General features: G+C 40.3%; 1 protein-coding gene across 1 annotated transcript in view; it reads right to left on the bottom strand.

Moving 5' to 3' along the window:
• The window catches only part of LOC136863901 (dynein beta chain, ciliary-like), a 5,220,903-nt gene that overhangs the window by 1,357,610 nt on the left and 3,842,074 nt on the right, over nt 1–21,219 (bottom strand). The window contains exon 68 of the mRNA XM_068226514.1: nt 8,472–8,642. Coding sequence (XP_068082615.1) covers nt 8,472–8,642 — 171 coding nt within the window. The remainder of the gene's footprint in view (nt 1–8,471; nt 8,643–21,219) is intronic.

Genomic DNA, 21,219 nt, shown 5'->3' with positions numbered 1-21,219 from the left:
ACCTTTGAAATGTGGTGGCAGGTAATTTGAAAAATTCGACGTGCTTTTTCTTCACAGCAGCTATCTTTAAACAATAGCGGCTATACATAAGCTGTTAAGGCCTCCTCTTATGTCAAGGCATAGCTCTATCGAACAAGTTTAAACCTGCATCGGGATAGCTAGAGTAAGCATGTGCTGCAGTGATGACGTCATTATGCATGTTTAGACTTGCAAATCACTAAAGAAACATAACAAGACTAGAATCGAACACCGCACTCTATGCCGTTAACTTTATCATGTGATCAGAACATTGATTGAAGTGTTTAGAACACTAAATAAGTGATCAAGACTATAATAGAACACTGTACTCGATACAACATGTGTTTAGAACATGTCAGGGGATACCTTTGTTCTAAGAAGATTAGATTACCGCACATTCCTTGGCTAAAGGGCTAATGGGCTAAAGGGCTAATGGGCTAAAGGGCTAAAGGGCTAAAGGGCTAATGGGCTAAAGGGCTAGGGCGCCTCTCCTCTCTTTATCCGGGCTTGAGACCGGCTCTACAACTAGAGGTGGAGTTAACACCCTAAGGAAGGGAGAGTGTTGGGAAATAATCTATACGAATATAGCTACTCGATCGACTATATACTACAGATGGATGACTTAGAAGCTCTTACTTAATAATACCTACACGACGTAATTCATACTCTATTTCAAAAATATCTTCTTTGTACTGTGTGTAACCAGCATCATGATAGGCTCTTAGCAGTTGTAAACGTTTTACGAGTACGTTGGGGTCTTTACAGTAGCTTATATCTACATAGGGTAACAGAGGCTTGTTGTGAACTTTGAGTCTATATGCAGACAGTTGATGTGCAGGGACTTGTTTTGATGTAATACGTGCTTCAGCAGTAGCGTTTCTAGGTACAAACATAACTTGTTTCGATAGCGATGTGGCGTTGAAATTTCTTTCTTCTTTACCTTGCATCTCTTCTTGAGATGTTTGCACTTCGACAGAACGTGTAGTAGGCTTAGGAAATGAAGTAAAATCATCAAGATGTAATGGCAATGAATTTTCTTCTTCTACTTTCCCTTTACTACTGTTTTGATCAACATCATTATCCTTATTATCATAATCATGATCTTGCCTCTCTTTATCTTGAAGTTTGTGCTCAGTAACAGAACTTGCAGCAGGCCTAGACAGCAAGGGAGAATTAAAAATCTCTCGCAGAGGTGTACTTTTTAAACATAAATCAGTGTTCGCTGGAATATGGTTGAGCTCTTTGTATTTTGTTCCCGATGAAGCTACATTACACGCGGCTTCATGACGTTGAGCGTTGTATGCGTTCTTGAACTCTCTTCTACAATGTTTGCATTGAAAAATCGTCCTACATGATATCTCATGACGTCTCCTGTGATAGCTTCGGGAAAATGCTTTTCCACACTCTTCGCAAATATACCTAGAAATAGGTTTTTCCATGACGGACTTTTATCTTCTGCTAACAGATTCTTCTTTAAATCTACTCGACATTTGTTACTCTCTACTTCGATGATGCGAACAGCTTAGCGATTAATAGTAAACTAACACAAAAGCGTATAACCAAGGTAGCAACAGTAAGGTTAAAGCCCATCAAGATGGCAAGAGTGAGGTTAGCGACGTTCTGCTGTTGGATTTTAAATTCCGCGCTGTAACATGCATAAGGTGGCAGCCTTGAGGTTTACTGCCGTAAAGATGGCAGCAGTGAGGTTAGCGACGCTCTATTGTCCTTCAAAGTGAGGTTAGGGTTCGTCAAGAAGACAGCTGTCAAAAAGGCACGTGGCTATGTTTACTAAACAAGAGCACGTGGTCGTGACGTCACGGTCACGTAGTATGCTGCTTCAGCATGCAATGTTCAATGTCTACACCTACGTAGTAAACACTCTGCTATGTTCACAACATTTTTACTCACAACTATTTTTTATGCTTTAAGTTCGTGCACATAGGTTATGTTAAGATAGCAGCACACGTACAAGTGATGGTCACGTGCTCTAGTAGAAGATGCATGCATTATCAAAAGGTGATACGTACACGCTTTTGAACCTTGCTATTCTTACTGCTACTATGTTCGCAAGATTTTCAAAGATCGCTATTCTTTGTGCTTTAAGTTCGTTCGCATAGGTCATGCTAAAGTAGCAGAGCAAACACATGCGAACGTTGTACATTCTAGCGGAATGTGTTTAGTACGATAGTTGATGCATGCAAAATCGATAGGTGTTGTGTACACGCTTTGAAACTTAACTATTCTTCGTTCTTTAAATCCGTGCACATAGGTTATGCTAAGATAGCAGCACACTCTAGCGGGAGAAGTTTAGTACTCTAGTTGATGCATGTATAATCGATAGGCAATGCGTACACGCTTTTAAAACATTGCTATTCTTACTGCTGCTGCTATGTTCACAAGATTTTTATACATCGCTATTCTTTATGCTTTAAGTTCATGCGTATAAGTTATACTAAGTTAGCAGCATACTTATAAGGTTGTTGCACGCTCTAGTGGAAAAGTTTAGTAAGAAAGACGATGCATGCAAAATCGATTGGTGATGTGTACACGCTTTGAACTTGGGTATTTTTTGTGCTTTAACTTCGTGCACATAGGTTATGTTAAGATTGCAGCACACACAAGCGATGATCGCACGCTGTTGTGGCAGAAGTTTAGTACAAGAGTTAATGCGTGCAAAATTGACTGGTGTTGTGTACACGCTATTCTTTGTGCTTTAAGTCCACGCACATAGGTAGCAGCACACAATTGCGAACGTTGTACACTCTAGCGGTAGAAGTTTAGTACGATAGTCGATGCATGCAAAATTGATAGGTGATGTGTACACGCTTTAGAGCATAGCTATTTTTGTGCTTTAACTTTATACACATACGTTAGCAATACACATATGCGATCGTTGTACACTCTGGCGGTAAAAAATAGTCGATGCATGCAAAATCAATAGGTGATGTGTACACGCTGTTAAACATCGTTATTTTTGTGCTTTAAGTTCGTGCGTATAGGCTATGCTAAGATAGGAGTACAATCTAGCGGAAGAAGTTCAGGGTGATCTGTACACGCTTTGAAACATGATTATTCTTTGTACTTTAAGTTCATGCACATAGGTTATGCTAAGATAGCAGCACAATCTAGAGGAAGAAGTTTAGTACGAGAGTCGATGCTTGCAAAATCGATAAGTAATATGTACACGCTTTGAAACATGGCTATTCTTTGTACTTTAAGTTCATGGGTATAGGTTATGCTAAGATAGCAGCGCAATCTAGCGCAAGAAGTTTAGTACGAGACTCGATGAATGCGAAATCGATAGGTGTTGTGTACACGCTTTGAAACATAGCTATTCTTTGTACTTTAAGTTCATGCTAAGATACCAGCACAATCTACCTGAAGAAGTTCAGTACGAGATTCGATACATGCAAAATCGATAGTTGATGCGTACACGCTTTGAAACATGACTATTCAATGTACTTTAAGGTCATGCGTATAGGTTATGCTAAGATAGCAGCACGATCTAGCGGAAGAAGTTTAGTACGAGAGTCGATGCATGTAATATCGATAGGTGATGTCTACACGCTTTAAAACATGGCTATTAATACTGCTGCTCTGTTCCTAAGATTTTTAAACATAGCTAATCCTAATGCTGCTCTTGACGACGTAGAGCTAAGGATTGATGAAGTGACCGTGACGTCACGACCACGTGCTCTTGTTTGGTAAACATAGCCACGTGCTTTTTTGACAGCTGTCTTCTTGACGAACCCTAACCTCACTTTGAAGGACAATAGAGCGCCGCTAACCTCACTGCTGCCATCTTTACGGCAGTAAACCTCAAGGCTGCCACCTTATGCATGTTACAGCGCGGAATTTAAAATCCAACAGCAGAACGTCGCTAACCTCACTCTTGCCATCTTGATGGGCTTAAACCTTACTGTTGCTACCTTGGTTATACGCTTTTGTGTTAGTTTACTATTAATCGCTAAGCTGTTCGCATCATCGAAGTAGAGAGTAACAAATGTCGTGTAGATTTAAAGAAGAATCTGTTAGCAGAAGATAAAAGTCCGTCATGGAAAAACCTATTTCTAGGTATATTTGCGAAGAGTGTGGAAAAGCATTTTCCCGAAGCTATCACAGGAGACGTCATGAGATATCATGTAGGACGATTTTTCAATGCAAACATTGTAGAAGAGAGTTCAAGAACGCATACAACGCTCAACGTCATGAAGCCGCGTGTAATGTAGCTTCATCGGGAACAAAATACAAAGAGCTCAACCATATTCCAGCGAACACTGATTTATGTTTAAAAAGTACACCTCTGCGAGAGATTTTTAATTCTCCCTTGCTGTCTATGTCTGCTGCAAGTTCTGTTACTGAGCACAAACTTCAAGATAAAGAGAGGCAAGATCATGATTATGATAATAAGGATAATGATGTTGATCAAAACAGTAGTAAAGGGAAAGTAGAAGAAGAAAATTCATTGCCATTACAGCTTGATGATTTTACTTCATTTCCTAAGCCTACTACACGTTCTGTCGAAGTGCAAACATCTCAAGAAGAGATGCAAGGTAAAGAAGAAGGAAATTTCAACGCCACATCGCTATCGAAACAAGTTATGTTTGTACCTAGAAACGCTACTGCTGAAGCACGTATTACATCAAAACAAGTCCCTGCACATCAACTGTCTGCATATAGACTCAAAGTTCACAACAAGCCTCTGTTACCCTATGTAGATATAAGCTACTGTAAAGACCCCAACGTACTCGTAAAACGTTTACAACTGCTAAGAGCCTATCATGATGCTGGTTACACACAGTACAAAGAAGATATTTTTGAAATAGAGTATGAATTACGTCGTGTAGGTATTATTAAGTAAGAGCTTCTAAGTCATCCATCTGTAGTATATAGTCGATCGAGTAGCTATATTCGTATAGATTATTTCCCAACATTCTCCCTTCCTTAGGGTGTTAACTCCACCTCTAGTTGTAGAGCCGGTCTCAAGCCCGGATAAAGAGAGGAGAGGCGCCCTAGCCCTTTAGCCCATTAGCCCTTTAGCCCTTTAGCCCTTTAGCCCATTAGCCCTTTAGCCCATTAGCCCTTTAGCCAAGGAATGTGCGGTAATCTAATCTTCTTAGAACAAAGGTATCCCCTGACATGTTCTAAACACATGTTGTATCGAGTACAGTGTTCTATTATAGTCTTGATCACTTATTTAGTGTTCTAAACACTTCAATCAATGTTCTGATCACATGATAAAGTTAACGGCATAGAGTGCGGTGTTCGATTCTAGGCTTGTTATGTTTCTTTAGTGATTTGCAAGTCTAAACATGCATAATGACGTCATCACTGCAGCACATGCTTACTCTAGCTATCCCGATGCAGGTTTAAACTTGTTCGATAGAGCTATGCCTTGACATAAGAGGAGGCCTTAACAGCTTATGTATAGCCGCTATTGTTTAAAGATAGCTGCTGTGAAGAAAAAGCACGTCGAATTTTTCAAATTACCTGCCACCACATTTCAAAGGTATGAGGTTTAGTGCTGTAAAGATACCTGCACGATGCAAAGCTAACTTTCTTCATCAGAGCAGCCACCATCTTGTGTGAGCACCTCTAGGCCGTATCATAAGCAGCTGTGTATAGTCACCGTCTTGTCGCTGCTACCTCCCGCAAGCACCCCTAGGGCGTCTCATAAGAGCAGCAGCCATCTTGTGCAAGCGCTCTTAAGCTGTCTCATAAGAAGCTATGTATAGTCACCATCTTGTAGAATTAGATAGCTGCCAATGCCAAAGGGCCTAAGTAAGGATCGAACCGTCGATCTCATCATTAGACTATGTTTTTTTCATGTTCCTGATACTGCAAACCTAGGTATCAGGTAGAAAAATTTTATCCGTTTTCGAGATATTTAACATTTTGCATTTAAGCCCCAAATTTAATGAATCGAACCTGCACGGCACGTTATACTCTCTACCATAGCTAGACCTGATCATGTTACGAAGACTTACTTCAATACAAGCTAAAACAGAGTGAATGCCAAAGGGCCTAAGTAGGAACCGAACCGTTGATCTCATCATTAGACTATGTTTTTCTTGTTCCTCGTACTGCGAACCGAGGTACTGGGCAGAAAATTTTTTGTCCGTTTTGCTCTACGATGCATCGCTTTCGAGATATTTAACATTTTGCATTTAAGCCCCAAATTTAATGAATCGAACTAGCACGACGTGTTAGCCTCTAAGATAAGAGCAGCAGCCATCCTGCGCAAGCACCCTTAAGGCGCCTCATAAGGAGACGTGTATAGCCGCCGTCTTGTGTCCGCCATCTTGCGCAAGCATCTTTAGGGCGTCTCTAGCCATCTTGTGCAAGGACCCTTAAGCCGCCTCATAAGAGCAACCGCCATCTTGCGCAAGCATCACTAGGGCGTCTCATAAGGAGCCTAGTATAACCACCATCTTGCGCAAGCATCCCAAGGGTGTCTCATAAGAACCTGTGTATAGCAGCCATCTTGCGTAAGCACACTTAAGGAGTCATGTATAGCCGCCATCTTATGCAATTAGCGTCGAGAGAGGACTGCTGAAGAATTTTTCTTTTTAAATTATCCACCACCACATTTCAAAGGTATCTAGCTAAAGATAGCAGCACTGCGTATGACAGGTGACGAATTTACATCTACTACGATAAAGAGGGCAGCACGGTGCTCTCTGGATTAAAGATGGCGGATGACAGCTGTCAAAAAAGCACGTGGCTATGTTTACCAAACAAGAGCATGTGGAATTTGCCGCCACCACATTTCAAACTAAAGAGGGCAGCACTATGCTCTGTTGATTAAAGATGGCGGATGGTAGCTGACAAAAAAGCACGTGAGTTTGTTTCCAAACAAGAGCACGTGGAATTTTTCAATTTGCTGCCACCACATTTCAAAGGTATCTAGCTAAAGATGGCAGCACGGTGCTCTTTTGATTAAAGATGGTGGATGATAGCTAACAGAACTTTTCAAATTGCCCGCTACTACATGCTTAAGGTAGTAGCCATAAAGAGGGCAGCACGGTGTTCTGTAGATTAAAGATGGCGGGTGATAGGTGATGAAATTGCCCGCATGATAGCAGCACGGTGCTCTGTTGATTAAAGATGGCGAATGACAGCTGTCAAAAAAAAGCACATGGCTTTGTTTCCAAACAAGAGCACGTGGAATTTACCGCCACCACATTTCAAACTAAAGAGGGCAGCACTGTGCTCTATAGATTAAAGATGGCAGATGACAGCTGTCAAAAAAGCACGTGAGTTTGTTTTCAAACAAGAGCACGTGGAATTTTTCAATTTGCCGCCACCACATAGAGGGTAGCACTGTTCTCTCTGGATTAAAGATGGCTGCTTGTCGAAAAGCATTTTTCAAATTATCCGCCACCACATTTCAAAGGTAAGTAGCTAAAGAGGGCAGCACTGTGCTCTATAGATTAAAGATGGCGGATGACAGCTATCAAAAAAGCACGTGGCTGTCAAAAAGCACGTGGATTTGTTTATCTCGAGCTAGTGAGGTTAAGTTGGTAGCACTAAGGTTTAGGCCCGTCAAGATGGCAGCACTGCCGATGACAGGTGACGCAAGAGGGCAGCACAGTGCTCTGTGGTTTAAAGATGGCGGATGACAGCTGTCAAAAAAGCACGTGGCTTTGTTTACCTCATGCTAGTTAGGTAAAGTTGGTACTACTGAGGTTTAGGCCCGTCAAGATGGCAGTACTGGGGTTAGCGATGCGTTGTTGTCGATGACAGCTGTCAAAAAGCACGTGGCTTTGTTTACAAATTCAAATTTCCCGCGGGAGGTGGAGGAGACCTCTGGGAGGCCTCTGGCTGAGGTGGAGGTGGAGGAGGCATCTGGGAGGCCTCTGGCTGAGGTGGAGGTGGAGGTGGCCTCTGGGAGCCTAAGGTGGAGGTGGCCGCAGAACCCGCCTATTATACTACTCACGGAGTAATGCTCAGTTCCGTGTCTGCATGCCTAACATTTTGAACTTTTCATCTAGTGTCAGAAATTCTTGTAGTGGGTCACAACAATCGCTAGGCAAAATTTAACACAAATGTTTCCATTCTTTTTGGGTGAAACTGTGTATATGAATCACAATGTATATAATTTTATTTCGATTCTTGTATATCACAGTTGACAGGGTAGTGTGGGATTAAAACTAAGTAGAAGAGTGAGATAGTAATGGAGGAAAGGAGATATTGTGACAATAGTGCGATGTTTCTCTGCAGTTGTCAAGAATGCACAGTCTATAAAAACGAAAAACTATAAATATATCAACATTCTAAAAATGTCTTTCGGTGCCACATAACACTGAATGACCTGCTGTCCAATGGCGTTTGGCTTATCAATGCAGAAATATCCATGCATGCAAAATTCTTATTTATCTTCAGAAACTCAATCATTTTGCACTTTAGATGATATATTTAGTAGTTGCCTACAAATGAGAACGTTTTCTTACTTGGAATGTCATCTGAGTTGAAAATATAAGTTTGTCTCGCTCGAAAAGTCCTCGCGTTGTGTAGACAAAAACAGAATATGTTATGCAGTCTGTGAGGTTATCAACTCTTCTTGATAAATCAGATCCTGGAGTAGCCTTCTGTATCGCCTTCTGGAACACAACACTGAAGGCCTGAAAGAGAGCAATAATAAAGTGAGAGTTGGATTATAAACTAAAACAAGTTTATACACCCCAGTGATGGAGGCCATTCTTAACAAGAGGCAGTCATAGCACTGAAATGTTTTGTATGTTGAGTATTCAGCCTGAATGCTACATCATTAATAAATATTTTCCATTTGGACTTATTTTTGCACTACCGCGAAATGAACTGTTTCAACTTTAGGACCTCTTCGACTATATTACAGAATACGGAATGTTGTTCAGTACTAATTCCAAGTAAAGCACAGGTTTCCTAGTGAAAGGTGTTCTAGTAGTACTCATATGCATGGTCGGATCAAAACGTTCTCGGAATATGTCTCATTATGAATAGCACATCGCGTACCTAAGTTTGAGATAATCTTCTTCAAAACAGTCTCCTAGCGAGGAAATGAAAAGGTTCTAGCGTTCGTGTCACTGCTGGAATGCGACATAAAAGTCATTTTGCGTTAGCAACTCACGATGGATCTAGGCAGTTTTCTAGAAATATCTACGTTTGAGATGCAGTTTCACCTGCGGGAAGAGGAAATGTTGAATTTGGCGAGTAGGGTGAGTACTGAAACGGTATTATGCTGTGCTTTGTGAAAAACTCACGCAGGTGCAGATCTCAGTTCCCGGGTGCACTTTCGTCGTGTGGCACAGTTATAGCCACTTTCGCCGTAAGGTAACCACTTTCATCGCAATACATTCGAACTAAGTGGCATCGAAACTCGTCTAATTATAACATTCAAAGTAGTCACTTCTCAGGTAAAGAACATTGGCCAATATGAATATCCTGTGTTACCACAAGCTTAGCTGGGTGGTAATAACTATAAGTTTCAATGAAGAAACTCTGTACATTATTTGTGGACTTCGAACAAATCGTAAATTCAGCCAAAATAATGATGGCTTTAAGTTTGGTCACTTGCAGATTAAAAAACATTTGAGAGTATCTCAACGTAAATACTTATCCCTTTGAAAACATGGATATTAATTTCGAGGAAAATGAAATTGGTTTGCTGTATGACATGTCCTTAAATCTTTATTCGTCGTATTACCGGAAAGATTATCACCCACTATTTTCCCCACTGGAATTTAAAAATGAAGCACGGATTGTAGTTATTCTTGTTATGAAGAATCTATAACGAAATCTCTTGTTGATATTCGTCTAGAAGTTTAAACATCTAAACATATTCCTGGGAACACTACAGATTATCATTTGCGTGTGTTGTAACGCACCATCCGCTAGAAAATATCCTTACAACGTTATAGATAAGAATATTTCTATGGCATGATCCGTAGTGTTTTGCTTGTTCATCGTATCATGAAGCAGACCGAAGTAAACAGATTCGACATAGTAAATTATCCTGAGAAGAAGCAAGTTCGAGAAACTTATAAGTACAAATATTGCATCGAGACAAATGCTTTATTAGTGATTATGGCTCTACCCTCAGACCACGCCTAGGATACGTACGCTACCTTCATTTAGCAAGAAAACATTAGACGTATCTGCATAAAGACGTTATAACCGTCACTACAATAGAAGCATACGGGATTTTGATGGACCAAATCCAATGATAACAACTGCAAACAGTGTAGGAGTGAATTTAGCAATGCAATTGAATCCTGTGCTACAGATGCCTGCTTCTACGTTATAATAGTTAGATTACCCAAATATACAGAGTTTTATTTGTTCGTTGGAATAAGCCTACCGCTTATCACATCTTAACCACTGCACCTAAGACGTCAGTCAGTTCTACCTCCATCAACGATAATATGCTAGCTATCATTATAGCAGAAGCATCGTACCAGCGTCTGGTTTACTACCCTAACACACAAACAATTCTAATGATCACACGCAATAATTGATGACTCTCCAAGTCCAGTCGCCTCTGTGCTACTGGATACACAACACACCATCAATGTTCCTTGGTTCGACTCCAGAGATGTACAGTCTCATGAAGTAAACAACAGAAAAGTAGCGTTGCAATTATTGGGCTGGGAAGTCTTGGGAGAAAGGAGTCAAGCTGCTCGACTAAGTCGTATGTTCCGACCAGGAGGGGTATGACATCAGTAGACGAATAAGTTTGAGTGGTGTGTTTAAAAGTAGGATAGAACACAATATGAATATAAAGCTGGAATTCAAGAGGCAAATTTGGGGTAAATATTATTTTATAGGAAGAGGAGTTAAGTACTGGAATAACTTACCAAGTGACATGTTCAATAAATTTTCAGTTTCTTTGCAATCATTAAGAGAAAAGGCTAGGAAAACAACAGATAGGGAATCTACCACCTGGGCGACTACCCTAAATGCACATCAGTAATGATTGATTGATTGATTGATTGATTGATTGATTGATTGATTGATTGATTGATTGATTGATTGATTGATTGATTGATTGATTGATTGATTGATTGATTGATTGATTGATTGATTGATTGATTGATTGATTGATTGATTGATTGATTGATTGATTGATTGATTGATTGATTGATTGATTGATTGATTGATTGATTGATTGATTGATTGATTGACAACTCAAAAGCAGGACACTCAGAATAGCTGCCTCCCTCACTGACTTGCGGACATCCTCAGTCGGCAGAAATACACAACTATTTAATCAGATCTTGGTGGAACAATAGCGAGTCCAACAATGATACTAACACTAACTGACTCCAACACTGACTGACTGTCCACTTCCAGCCTCTCCTTTTACAGCTCGGGTGATGTGTACCAAATCGGTACGAGAAATCGGTACGAGTCACTGCAGTTGGAACAACCGAGGGAGGACGAGGAACAGGGAACTGTCGCCGAGAAGCTTGGAAGTAGGAGAAAGGGAAGTGTTGTAAAGGGAAATGTGGAGTAGTGGATAGGAAAAGACAGGTGGAACAGGGTCATGGGATGGAGAAAAGGGAGGAGGAAGTAGCTTCTGCAGCTGTCAGGAAAGATAGGACTGACCAGGAGGGGAGGGGATCAAATGAGGTGGGTAGGGTTGAGGCTCTGGTCATGGGAGATTCCATCGTTAGACACGTGCGGAAAGTGTGTAGAGGAAAGGGTACCAGGGAAGAGTGTTATCCAGGAATTAGGTTAAGGCAGATGTTGAGGAAAGTAGAAGAGGAGGAGGAGGGGATGGAGAAGGTGGTAGTGTTTCACGTTGGTACTAACAACGTAAGACAAATAGGGATAAGTACCAACATAATTGGGGATGTGTGGGATGTGGTAAATGCAGCACGGTTGAAGTTTAAGGAAGCGGAGATTGTCATTAGTGGAATACTCTCTACGAGGGATACTAACTGGAAGGTGATTGGAGATTTAACTGACACTATGGAGTGGGTATGAGGGAAACTGGGAGTGAAATTTCTACATGCTAATGGATGGGTAGGAGATAGGGATCTGCGCTCGGATGGCCTTCACTTAAACCGCAGTGGTACATATAAGTTAGGAAATTTGTATAGAAGGGTAATAGGGAGGTACATTCAGGGAAACAGGGTGGCTTAGGGACCGGTGTTAAGGGAACAGTGAACTGGAAATCAAGTAGGGATGACATAAAACTGTTAGTGCTTAACTGTAAAAGTATTGTAAAGACAGGAATAAAATTAAGTAATTCAATAGATATATACTTACCAGATATTGTAGTAGGAGTTGAGTCATGGCTGAGAAATGATATAATGGATGCAGAAATTTTCTCACGAAACTGGAGGGTGTATCGTAGAGATAGGATAGGAAAGGTAGGAGGGGGAATATTCATTCTCGTGAAAGAAGAATTTGTAAGTTACGAAAAGTTAAAGATGACAAGCACGAAATTCTAGGGGTAAGGCTCATTTCTAAAGATAATAGGCAACTAGATGTCTTTGGAGTGTACGGACCAGGAAAGGGTAGCGCAGATGCTGATTCAGAATTATTTGATAAGATAATCGGCTATGAGGGAAACGATAAGGAAAGGAACGTGATTGTAGCGGGTGATCTCAATTTACCAAATGTCAATGGGGAAGGTAATGCGAACGACAGGACGCATGACCAACAAATGGCAAATAAGTTAATATGGGAAGGGCGCCTGATTCAGAAAGTGATGGAACCTACAAGAGGGAAGAATATTCTGGATGTGGTGCTGTTAAAACCAGATGAGCTCTATAGAGAAACCGAAGTAATAGATGGTATTAGTGATCACGAAGCTGTTTTTGTGGTAATTAGAAATAAATGTGAAAGAAAGGAAGAGATTAAAATTAGGACAGTTAGGCAGTACCATATGGCTGATAAAACGGGCATGAGGGAGTTTTTAATAAGCAATTATGATCGGTGGAAAACGGTAAATAGAAACGTAAACAGAGTCTGAGATGTGTTTAAAGCAATTGTTGAGGAATGTGAAAATAGGTTTGTACCTTTAAAGGTGGTAAGGAATGGTAATGATCCACTATATTATAACAGATAAGTAAAGAGACTAAGAACAAGGTGCAGGTTGGAGAGAAATAGAGTTAGAAATGGCTGTGCAAGTAAGGAGAAATTGAAGGAACTTACTAGGAAATTGAATCTAGCAAAGAAGTCAGCTAAGGATAACATGACGGCAAGCATAATTGGTGGCCACACTAATTTTATTGAAAAATGGAAGAGTATGTATAGGTACTTTAAGGCAGAAACAGGATACAAGAAGGACATTCCAGGAATAATTAATGAACAAGTGGAGTGTGTATGCGAGGATCTTCAAAAGGCAGAAGTATTCAGCCAGCAGTATGTAAAGATTGTTGGTTACAAGGATAATGTCCAGATAGAGGAGGTGACTAATTCCGCAGAAGTATTAAAATTTAGCTATGACAGCAATGACATTTACAGTAAGATACAAAAGTTGAAAACTAGAAAAGCAGCTGGAATTAATAAGGTTTCGGGGGATATACTAAAGACAATGGGTTGGGATATAGTACTATATCTGAAGTACTTGTTTGATTTTTGTTTGCATGAAGGAAATTTACCAAATGAATGGAGAGTTGCTATAGTAGCCCCTGTGTATAAAGAAAAGGGTGATAGGCATAAAGCTGAAAATTACAGGCCAGTAAGTTTGACGTGCATTGAATGTAAGCTTGGGAAAGCACTCTTTCTGATTATATAAGACATGTTTGCAAAATTAATAAATGGTTGGACAGAAGGCAGTTTGGGTTTAGGAAAGTTTATTCCACTGAAGGCCAACTTGTAGGATTCCAGAAAGCTATAGCAGATATCCTGGATTCAGGAGGTCAATTGGACGGCAATGCGATTGAGTTATCTAAGGCATTTGATAGGGTGGATCATGGGAGACTACTGGCAAAAGTGAGTGCAATGGGACTTGACAAAAGAGTGACTGAATGGGTGGCTCTGTTTCTAGAAAATAGAACTCAGAGAATTAGAGCTTTATCTGTCCCCGTAAAAATTAAGAGGGGAATTCCTCAAGGCAGTAGTATTAACCTTTATGTTTTCTTATATATATATCAATGATATGTGTAAAGAAGTGGAATCAGTGATAAGGCTTTTCTCAGATGATGTTATTCTGTACAGAGTAATAAATAGGTTACAAGATTGTGAGCAACTGCAAAATGACCTCGATAATGTTGTGAGATGGACAGTAGGCAATGGTATGATGATAAACGGGGATAAAAGTCAGGTTGTGAGTTTCACGAAGAGGAAAAGTCCTCTCAGTTTTAATTACTGCGTTGATGGGTTGAAAGTTCCCTTTGGGGATCATAGTAAATACCTAGGTATAAATAAAAGGAAAGATCTTCATTGCGGTAATCACATAATTATGATTGTAAATAATGGGTACAGATCTCTGCACATGGTCATGAGAGTATTTAGGCGTTGTAGTAAGGATATAAAGGAGAGAGCATATTGGTCTCTGGTGAGACCCCAACTTGAGTATGGTTCCAGTGTATGGGTCCCTTACCAGGATTACTTGATTCAGGAACTGGAAAGAATCCAAAGAAAAGTAGCTCGATTTGTTCTGGGCGATTTCCGACAAATGAGTAGCGTTACAAAAATGTTACAAAATTTTTGGCTGGGAAGACTTGGGAGAAAGGAGACGAGCTGCTTGACTAAGTGGTATGTTCCGAGCTGTCAGTGGAGAGATGGCGTTGGAGGACAACAGTAGATGAATAAGTTTGGATGGTGTTTTTAAAAATAGGAAAGATCACAATGTGAAGATAAAGTTGGAATTCTAGAGGACAAATTGTGGCATATATTATTTTATAGGAAGGGGAGTTAGGGATTGAAATAACTTACCAAGGGAGATGTTCAATAAATTTGCAATTTCTTTGCAATCATTTAAGAAAAGGCTAGGAAAACAACAGATAGGGAATCTGCCACCTGGGTGACTGCCCTAAATTCAGATCAGTAGTAGTGATTGAATATTTGCAGGTTGATTCCTCGTACAACGGGCAATGTGTAGCCACGGATTATAGACTATGCAGGTAAAACCCTAAGACTTCTGCAGGTGAACTGACAAAGCGTGCAAAATAAAATCATAGAATTTTGGAATCATTTGGGTATTGTTATTTGTACAGTCATGGCTGAATGGGAATATAAATGGTAGTGACTCATTCAGGTTAATTTCATTATTCATTGGCGGAAAGAATATTGAAACACAAAGAACCAGTTGTGTTAGAATAACGAACGTTGTTAGGCGAGGCTGATTCACATTTTGCATTAGTAGCGGCCCCATGACGTTGCACATCAGGTTACAGGCTTTAACGACGACGAAGTGTCAACGGCTCACTGAAGTTGAAGGTGGGGCTACGTGAAGGTGGATTTATTTTTCACGCTATTGCAAAACAAGTTGCCAGGAATGTCTCCACTGTGGTCACGCTCGCCACAGACAGGAAGGCTGTAGCAGTTCGTGAAGCAGCAAACCGTTTGAAGGAGCTTGCATTGGAGGATGGAGTGGAAGTCTGTTGTTTTTCCTTTGAAAGCCGGTTCTGTCTTGGTGGCAGTGATGGCCATGTGTTGGTTTGAAGGAGGCCAGGTTAGCGTTGCATTCCGCCTTCTGCTTCGTCGTTACCCTGGATTTACATAGATAGTACTGGTCCGGGGAGCAATTTCCCATGCCAGCAGGAGCACTTTCTTTGTCATCCCACAAGCACTTGAACGACACAATACATGTACGTTTTTACGCCTTCATTCAACAGTCAGGCGATTACACCATATATAAATGGACAGGCACACTTGCCATGACTTCTCTCGCGCGGATATTAACCTGTAGACTCGTACATTTAATCAATTAAATATGTTACATCGACAAATACATTGTCAACATTTCCGTATTCTACGTTCCTTAACTGTTTGGATAGTTTATCCGCCAGTGTAAAGAGGTGGCGGAGTATTTACCTGTGTGTGAAATAAAATGTGTTGATAAGGATCACGTAATGCCAAACCCATAGAAAAAAATATATAAGGAGGCTGGTAACAACTCAATAGGCTGTACAGGCAACAATACGCAGGTAAGTTTTATAATTGCAGGTTACGAAAACTTTCCGGACATAAACTGGTCGGGCGAGGCTACAGGAAGGTGGATTTACTCAAGTAGTAGACTTTCCTACTACAGTGGATAGCGACCACTCTTAATTATTAGGTATCGCTTAAACACTCAACAAGGTAATGATATATCTCCATAGTAAATTCCAAGAGTTCCTATGGCAAATATTTCCTAGCTGGACATGAAAAGCTGGGCACAATGTGAGATGATTGAGCCTTTAAATTACTGATATGCAACCCGCACTACAACAGGAAAATTAAGAGCCTTAGAAGGAAATTAAGGAAAGCATAAATGAACCACAAAATATTTCGGAGTACATGAATAGGTTTCACTGACTGCGCAAAGAACTCGCTTCCGAAATGAAAAATGAAAAATTTATAAAAAGGTGTATTTTCCTCCAGGAAAAAGGGGTGGAAAAATCTCTATAACTATGTTATGAAATGGAACAGAGCCAGCCATGTCCGGAGAAGGTAAGGTTATTACTGACTAACTACTAATAGACAATGAATAATGGGCAGAATAGTTAGGCGACATTAATTGTTCTCTCTTCCTAACTAGCCGTAGAAGAATTCATAAAAGATTATCAACATAAGAAAAAATAAGTCGGTAGGGCCTGAAAATTTTGTCGGGGAGTTCTGAAACTAGCAAGTAGAGCTATTTTAATTGATATTGCTAAATCATTTGATGTATTATCCCATGACATTCTGATCCGAAAATTGGTGGAAACAAAAGCGTGGTTCTGTGGATCCGGGAATTTTTGACAGACTGCACACGAAGTAAATACCCTGACGAAACTTCTAAAACGTCGACAGTATTACTCTCATATTTATGGCGTTTATCAATGTTCTTCCCAACGAAATTTGAAGTGAATGCACATTGTTTACGGAACAATATAGAATGCTGGCGATAATTGGTTATTACAAGCCGATGTAAATACACTCCTTAAGTGGGCGTTCGATAACTAGATGAAAATACTCTCAAATGCAGTTTCAAGAGAATGGGAAAGAAACATAGGCAAGGAAAATTTTAATATCGTCTTGGATTGGACGCTTTGGTTGCGAGTAACTCATCCACGTAAAGAGAGATGTAAAATGGGATACCCACGTAGGAAGTGTAATTTCTAAAGCAACAAGTCGTTAGACTTCGTGCTAAAGGGCAACAGGCGAAAGCGCAGGGATATGTATAACTCATTAGGCGAGAGAACAGCCGTTTAGGATCCATACCAAATCGGAATCATTAAGGATCTTGGATGGTGCAGAGAAAGGCTGCAGGATTCATGCTTAAATATTCCAATCGTTGAAGTAGTGTGAGAGGTATGATAGAAATAGTTCGCTGGGAGACACTGGGGACTAGAAGGAAACGAAGACCCTTACGTTCCATATATAATGCCTACCGGAATGAGCCAGCTTGGGGAAAGGTGAACATTGGAATATGAAAGTCCTGTTACGTAAGCAGGACAGGTGATCTGCATAAAGTAAAATGTAGTTCGTAGAAAATTACTATGGGGAATTGATGATGGGAATGCTGCTCTTCTACCAGCATTCTGCCAATTGTGTATACATTTCTACCTGATGATGAGATATTTTAATCCAACGCTCGACCAACTGTAAATTTGTATTTGTATTTACAAGGTAATTGGCCCGCTCATTCTACTGTAAGTCGTGCTCAATCTTACATTGTGTTTGAATTTGTATATGATGATGCTGGATTTAGAATGTTAGACTTGTTGTATTCCTTGTAACATGGAATTACTTGTTGTATACTTGTTTCTTTACTTGTTGTTTTTCTTTTTGTTAGTCATAGTGAAAAATTTTGTAATACTTAACTTATGTGCGAATTTATATATGACGGCGCTGTAATGGTAAGCTAGTAGGCTCAATCTGTAAAATTCTCAGCCGTAGTGTTAAGCACTGGCAATAACTTAGTTGTATTTGAGTTTGTATATGATAATGCTGGATTAGAATGTTAAATTAGTTGTATTACTTCTATTCTTTCCTTTCCATGGAACTGCTTGTTGTTGACGGATGATTATATTTTACTTTATTATCCCACTGCTGTAAGTGTCTGACAGAAACTCACACTACAAGAACACACGAAAGGGCGGGTCTCACCCCGTTATGTATATCATCAGTTGGCTCGGTCATAGGTATCACTTCAATGAACAACGTATATTCTTATGTCCTTGTTGAAAATGACCTGCCATTTTTATTGGGTCTGCCTCATGGTCGTTCCCCATCGATGGTTAGGTCACACGAATTATCGCAGTCGCTCTTCTCGAATGGGGCAATACTAAGAGTGCCGTTTGGAATATCATCCTTGAGAGAGACGCCAATTGTCCAGCACACCATGCGTATTAAATTACATAAAGTGGACATTTCGTTAATTTTGGTAACGACACAATATTCCGTGCAACATAAAGCCACTGGACGGACTTCAGGTGAACTGGCATCCAGCGGCCACTCCGAGTACCCCACCAATTTGACCGTGTGGAATTAACTCACCCACAAACATCGCCCCTGAACTTGTAGGGTTTCAGCAAGGTATAGCAAGTTAGCTTTGTGAAGACCTGCACCATTTACTTGGTTGCAACCATCATCGCGGCTTGCTTCCAAATAATCTGTATTGTAACAGTGTCGGCAATATTTATTCAAAAATAAACTTTTATCAAGAAGATATTTTTCGAGTTTATTTGTCGGTATGGAAGATAGGTTGCTTCATATTGCGCAATATATCCGACTGGGTAGCACCTATATCAAGAGTTTCATGGCTTGAAAAGCCCCCAAACTGGGAGCAAGAGCCAACGGAGGACAAGGAAGGAAGATGTATGTGGACAACCCGCCCCAAAAACAATGGACGGATCACAGTAATGCCAACGTGAGAATGTGATATTAGATGGTATATTCCCAGAAAATCGCCTTAGTGACATGTGAAAAATGTGGATATTAAATCATTGCCAAAATTACAGATGGACTTAATATATCATTGTGGATTTCATTACGCCGCCATGGATGATGTACTCGCCACTAGCGTGCCAACGCTAGCGCAGAACCCAGACGTCGAATGGGGAATCCCAGGGGGAGTGCTGACCTTTGATCACGGATAATAATTCATCTACTGATCGATTTGGTTTCTTCATCACATCAAATGGTATTTATGCATGGGCCTCACAATCAATCGCATCGCTATTACTTTCGGACCCGTAGAACGTGAGAAATGAGAATTGGAGTGCAGACAACTCCATGACTAATCACCAAACCAGGGTGAAATTATAAATCAGCCTGCTTGTTAGGGGAGAAAGACACTTGACGCGAAATATTCAAGGCAGCCACGTGGTCGGCGAGTGCTCTGACCAAGCCATTGTTCTGGCGCGTAATGCGCAAATTATCGGTACTGCGGTAAAAAGGACTATGTAAAGGGTATTGGTAATTTTGTTGACATTATAGACGGTGGTGAAAATTCGATTCACAGGACGATCGGGAAGTTATAAAAACTATCATGGGAATGTGTCGTCATCTCATGCCGTGAGAACGCGCCGTTGTTCAGGAGTGAGAAGCATAAATTTACATGCTGCCGTTGTATTAAAGACAAGTCTAGGGATTTGGTTGAGATCGTGTGTAAGAAAAAGCGAGTTTGTAGAGGATAAATCCTATGCAAAATTATACCACTGTAAACTAGAGTGTCAGCATATCGAGAAAAATTTCTGGCTGCAGAAGTACAGAAACTGCGATGGAGACATGAATGTAAGAATCTACCATATTTTTGAATCGCATTAAGTGTAGCAGTAAATATGTAACAGTCAGCCGTAATGTAACATTGTGCGTAAAACCAATAGGTGGAAGCATCAGTAGAATTCAGAGGATTGATGTTTCATAAACGGGTAATGCAGAAACTGTGCTAGTGAGTGGTGTTTCTTAGTTGCTTTCCAGTTTTTACGAACCAAGGATTATGAAGATAGCCAGAACTAACACAAGACGATGTGAACCGGCTCTCTACACCAACATCAAGATGGATAAAACAACACCTTGGAGCCTCCCCATGGCAAGAACGATGGACAACCCACCATGGCGTCAAGTATATTAATTTGAAATATTTGTGAATGCGTGGAAATTTCCTTTCTCTAAATATGCAGATAATGTTAGAATAGGATTATAAGAATATGTTGAATTTAGATTTTCAAGTAGGGAATATCTTGCTGTGGTCTATAGGATTTTATTAAATCAGGTTTGCTTAGATGGGAAATGGAGAATAGAGAATCAGATATAATGTCAAGCACCCTAACTTTATTTGTGGCGATGCATGTGCATAGAGTTAAATTTTCAATACGCTTTGACGGTGCTTTAGATAGAGGGAAATGTATTAATGTGTTGTTGGTAAACCAACGGATAATATTTGTTCAGATTCAAATAATCACTCATATTGTATTCTGAATGATGACAGGGTCTTCGAAATTGCTTGTTGTAATATGTCAATCGTGGGAAGAGCAATGCACTCTCTTTATAATGTAAAAGTTTTCATTCGTAGTTGGCTTGCGCGAATAGAAATAGTGATGGCTGTATTTGTGTGTGAAGATGCGCTACGTCTCAAAGCTAGGTCCACCCAGTGTGAATAGGGTTACATCCGTATTACCAGTTGAGTTTCATTTCTTTTGCTTTGCTGAAAGTCCTTTTTGTTATTGTTACGTTTAAATAGCTACTTAATTTTTGTTAAGTTTGAGCTTGGGGAAAACCGTAGGGAGATCTTCTATGCGATGAGCTGTGAACGATCGCGGATCTTTGGGAATACGAGTTGTGGCGAGGTGAGACGGCTTGACTTAATAATTTTATCGAAGTTGGCAGAGGACGCATAAATTAAATTGAGCACCGAATATGATGCAATGGAGCGGTTGAATTGCCGCAAACATTTCCTCAGAATATGATTCATTGCTGTGAGATTTTGTTTTAAGACGAGATTCTTAACACGACATGAGGCGTGAAGTATTCTGTTCGACCACGACCCAGTTTGTTAAAAGGAATGGCTCTGCTGAATGAAAGCCTCAACATCAGAAATGACGGCCGGATGGTACGCAAACACAGCTCGCATTA

Source organism: Anabrus simplex, chromosome 2 (assembly GCF_040414725.1).
Source record: "Anabrus simplex isolate iqAnaSimp1 chromosome 2, ASM4041472v1, whole genome shotgun sequence".
NCBI lineage: Eukaryota > Metazoa > Arthropoda > Insecta > Orthoptera > Tettigoniidae > Anabrus > Anabrus simplex.
Note: the sequence above shows the minus strand (reverse complement) of the source record. Positions and strands in the feature narration are given on the sequence as shown.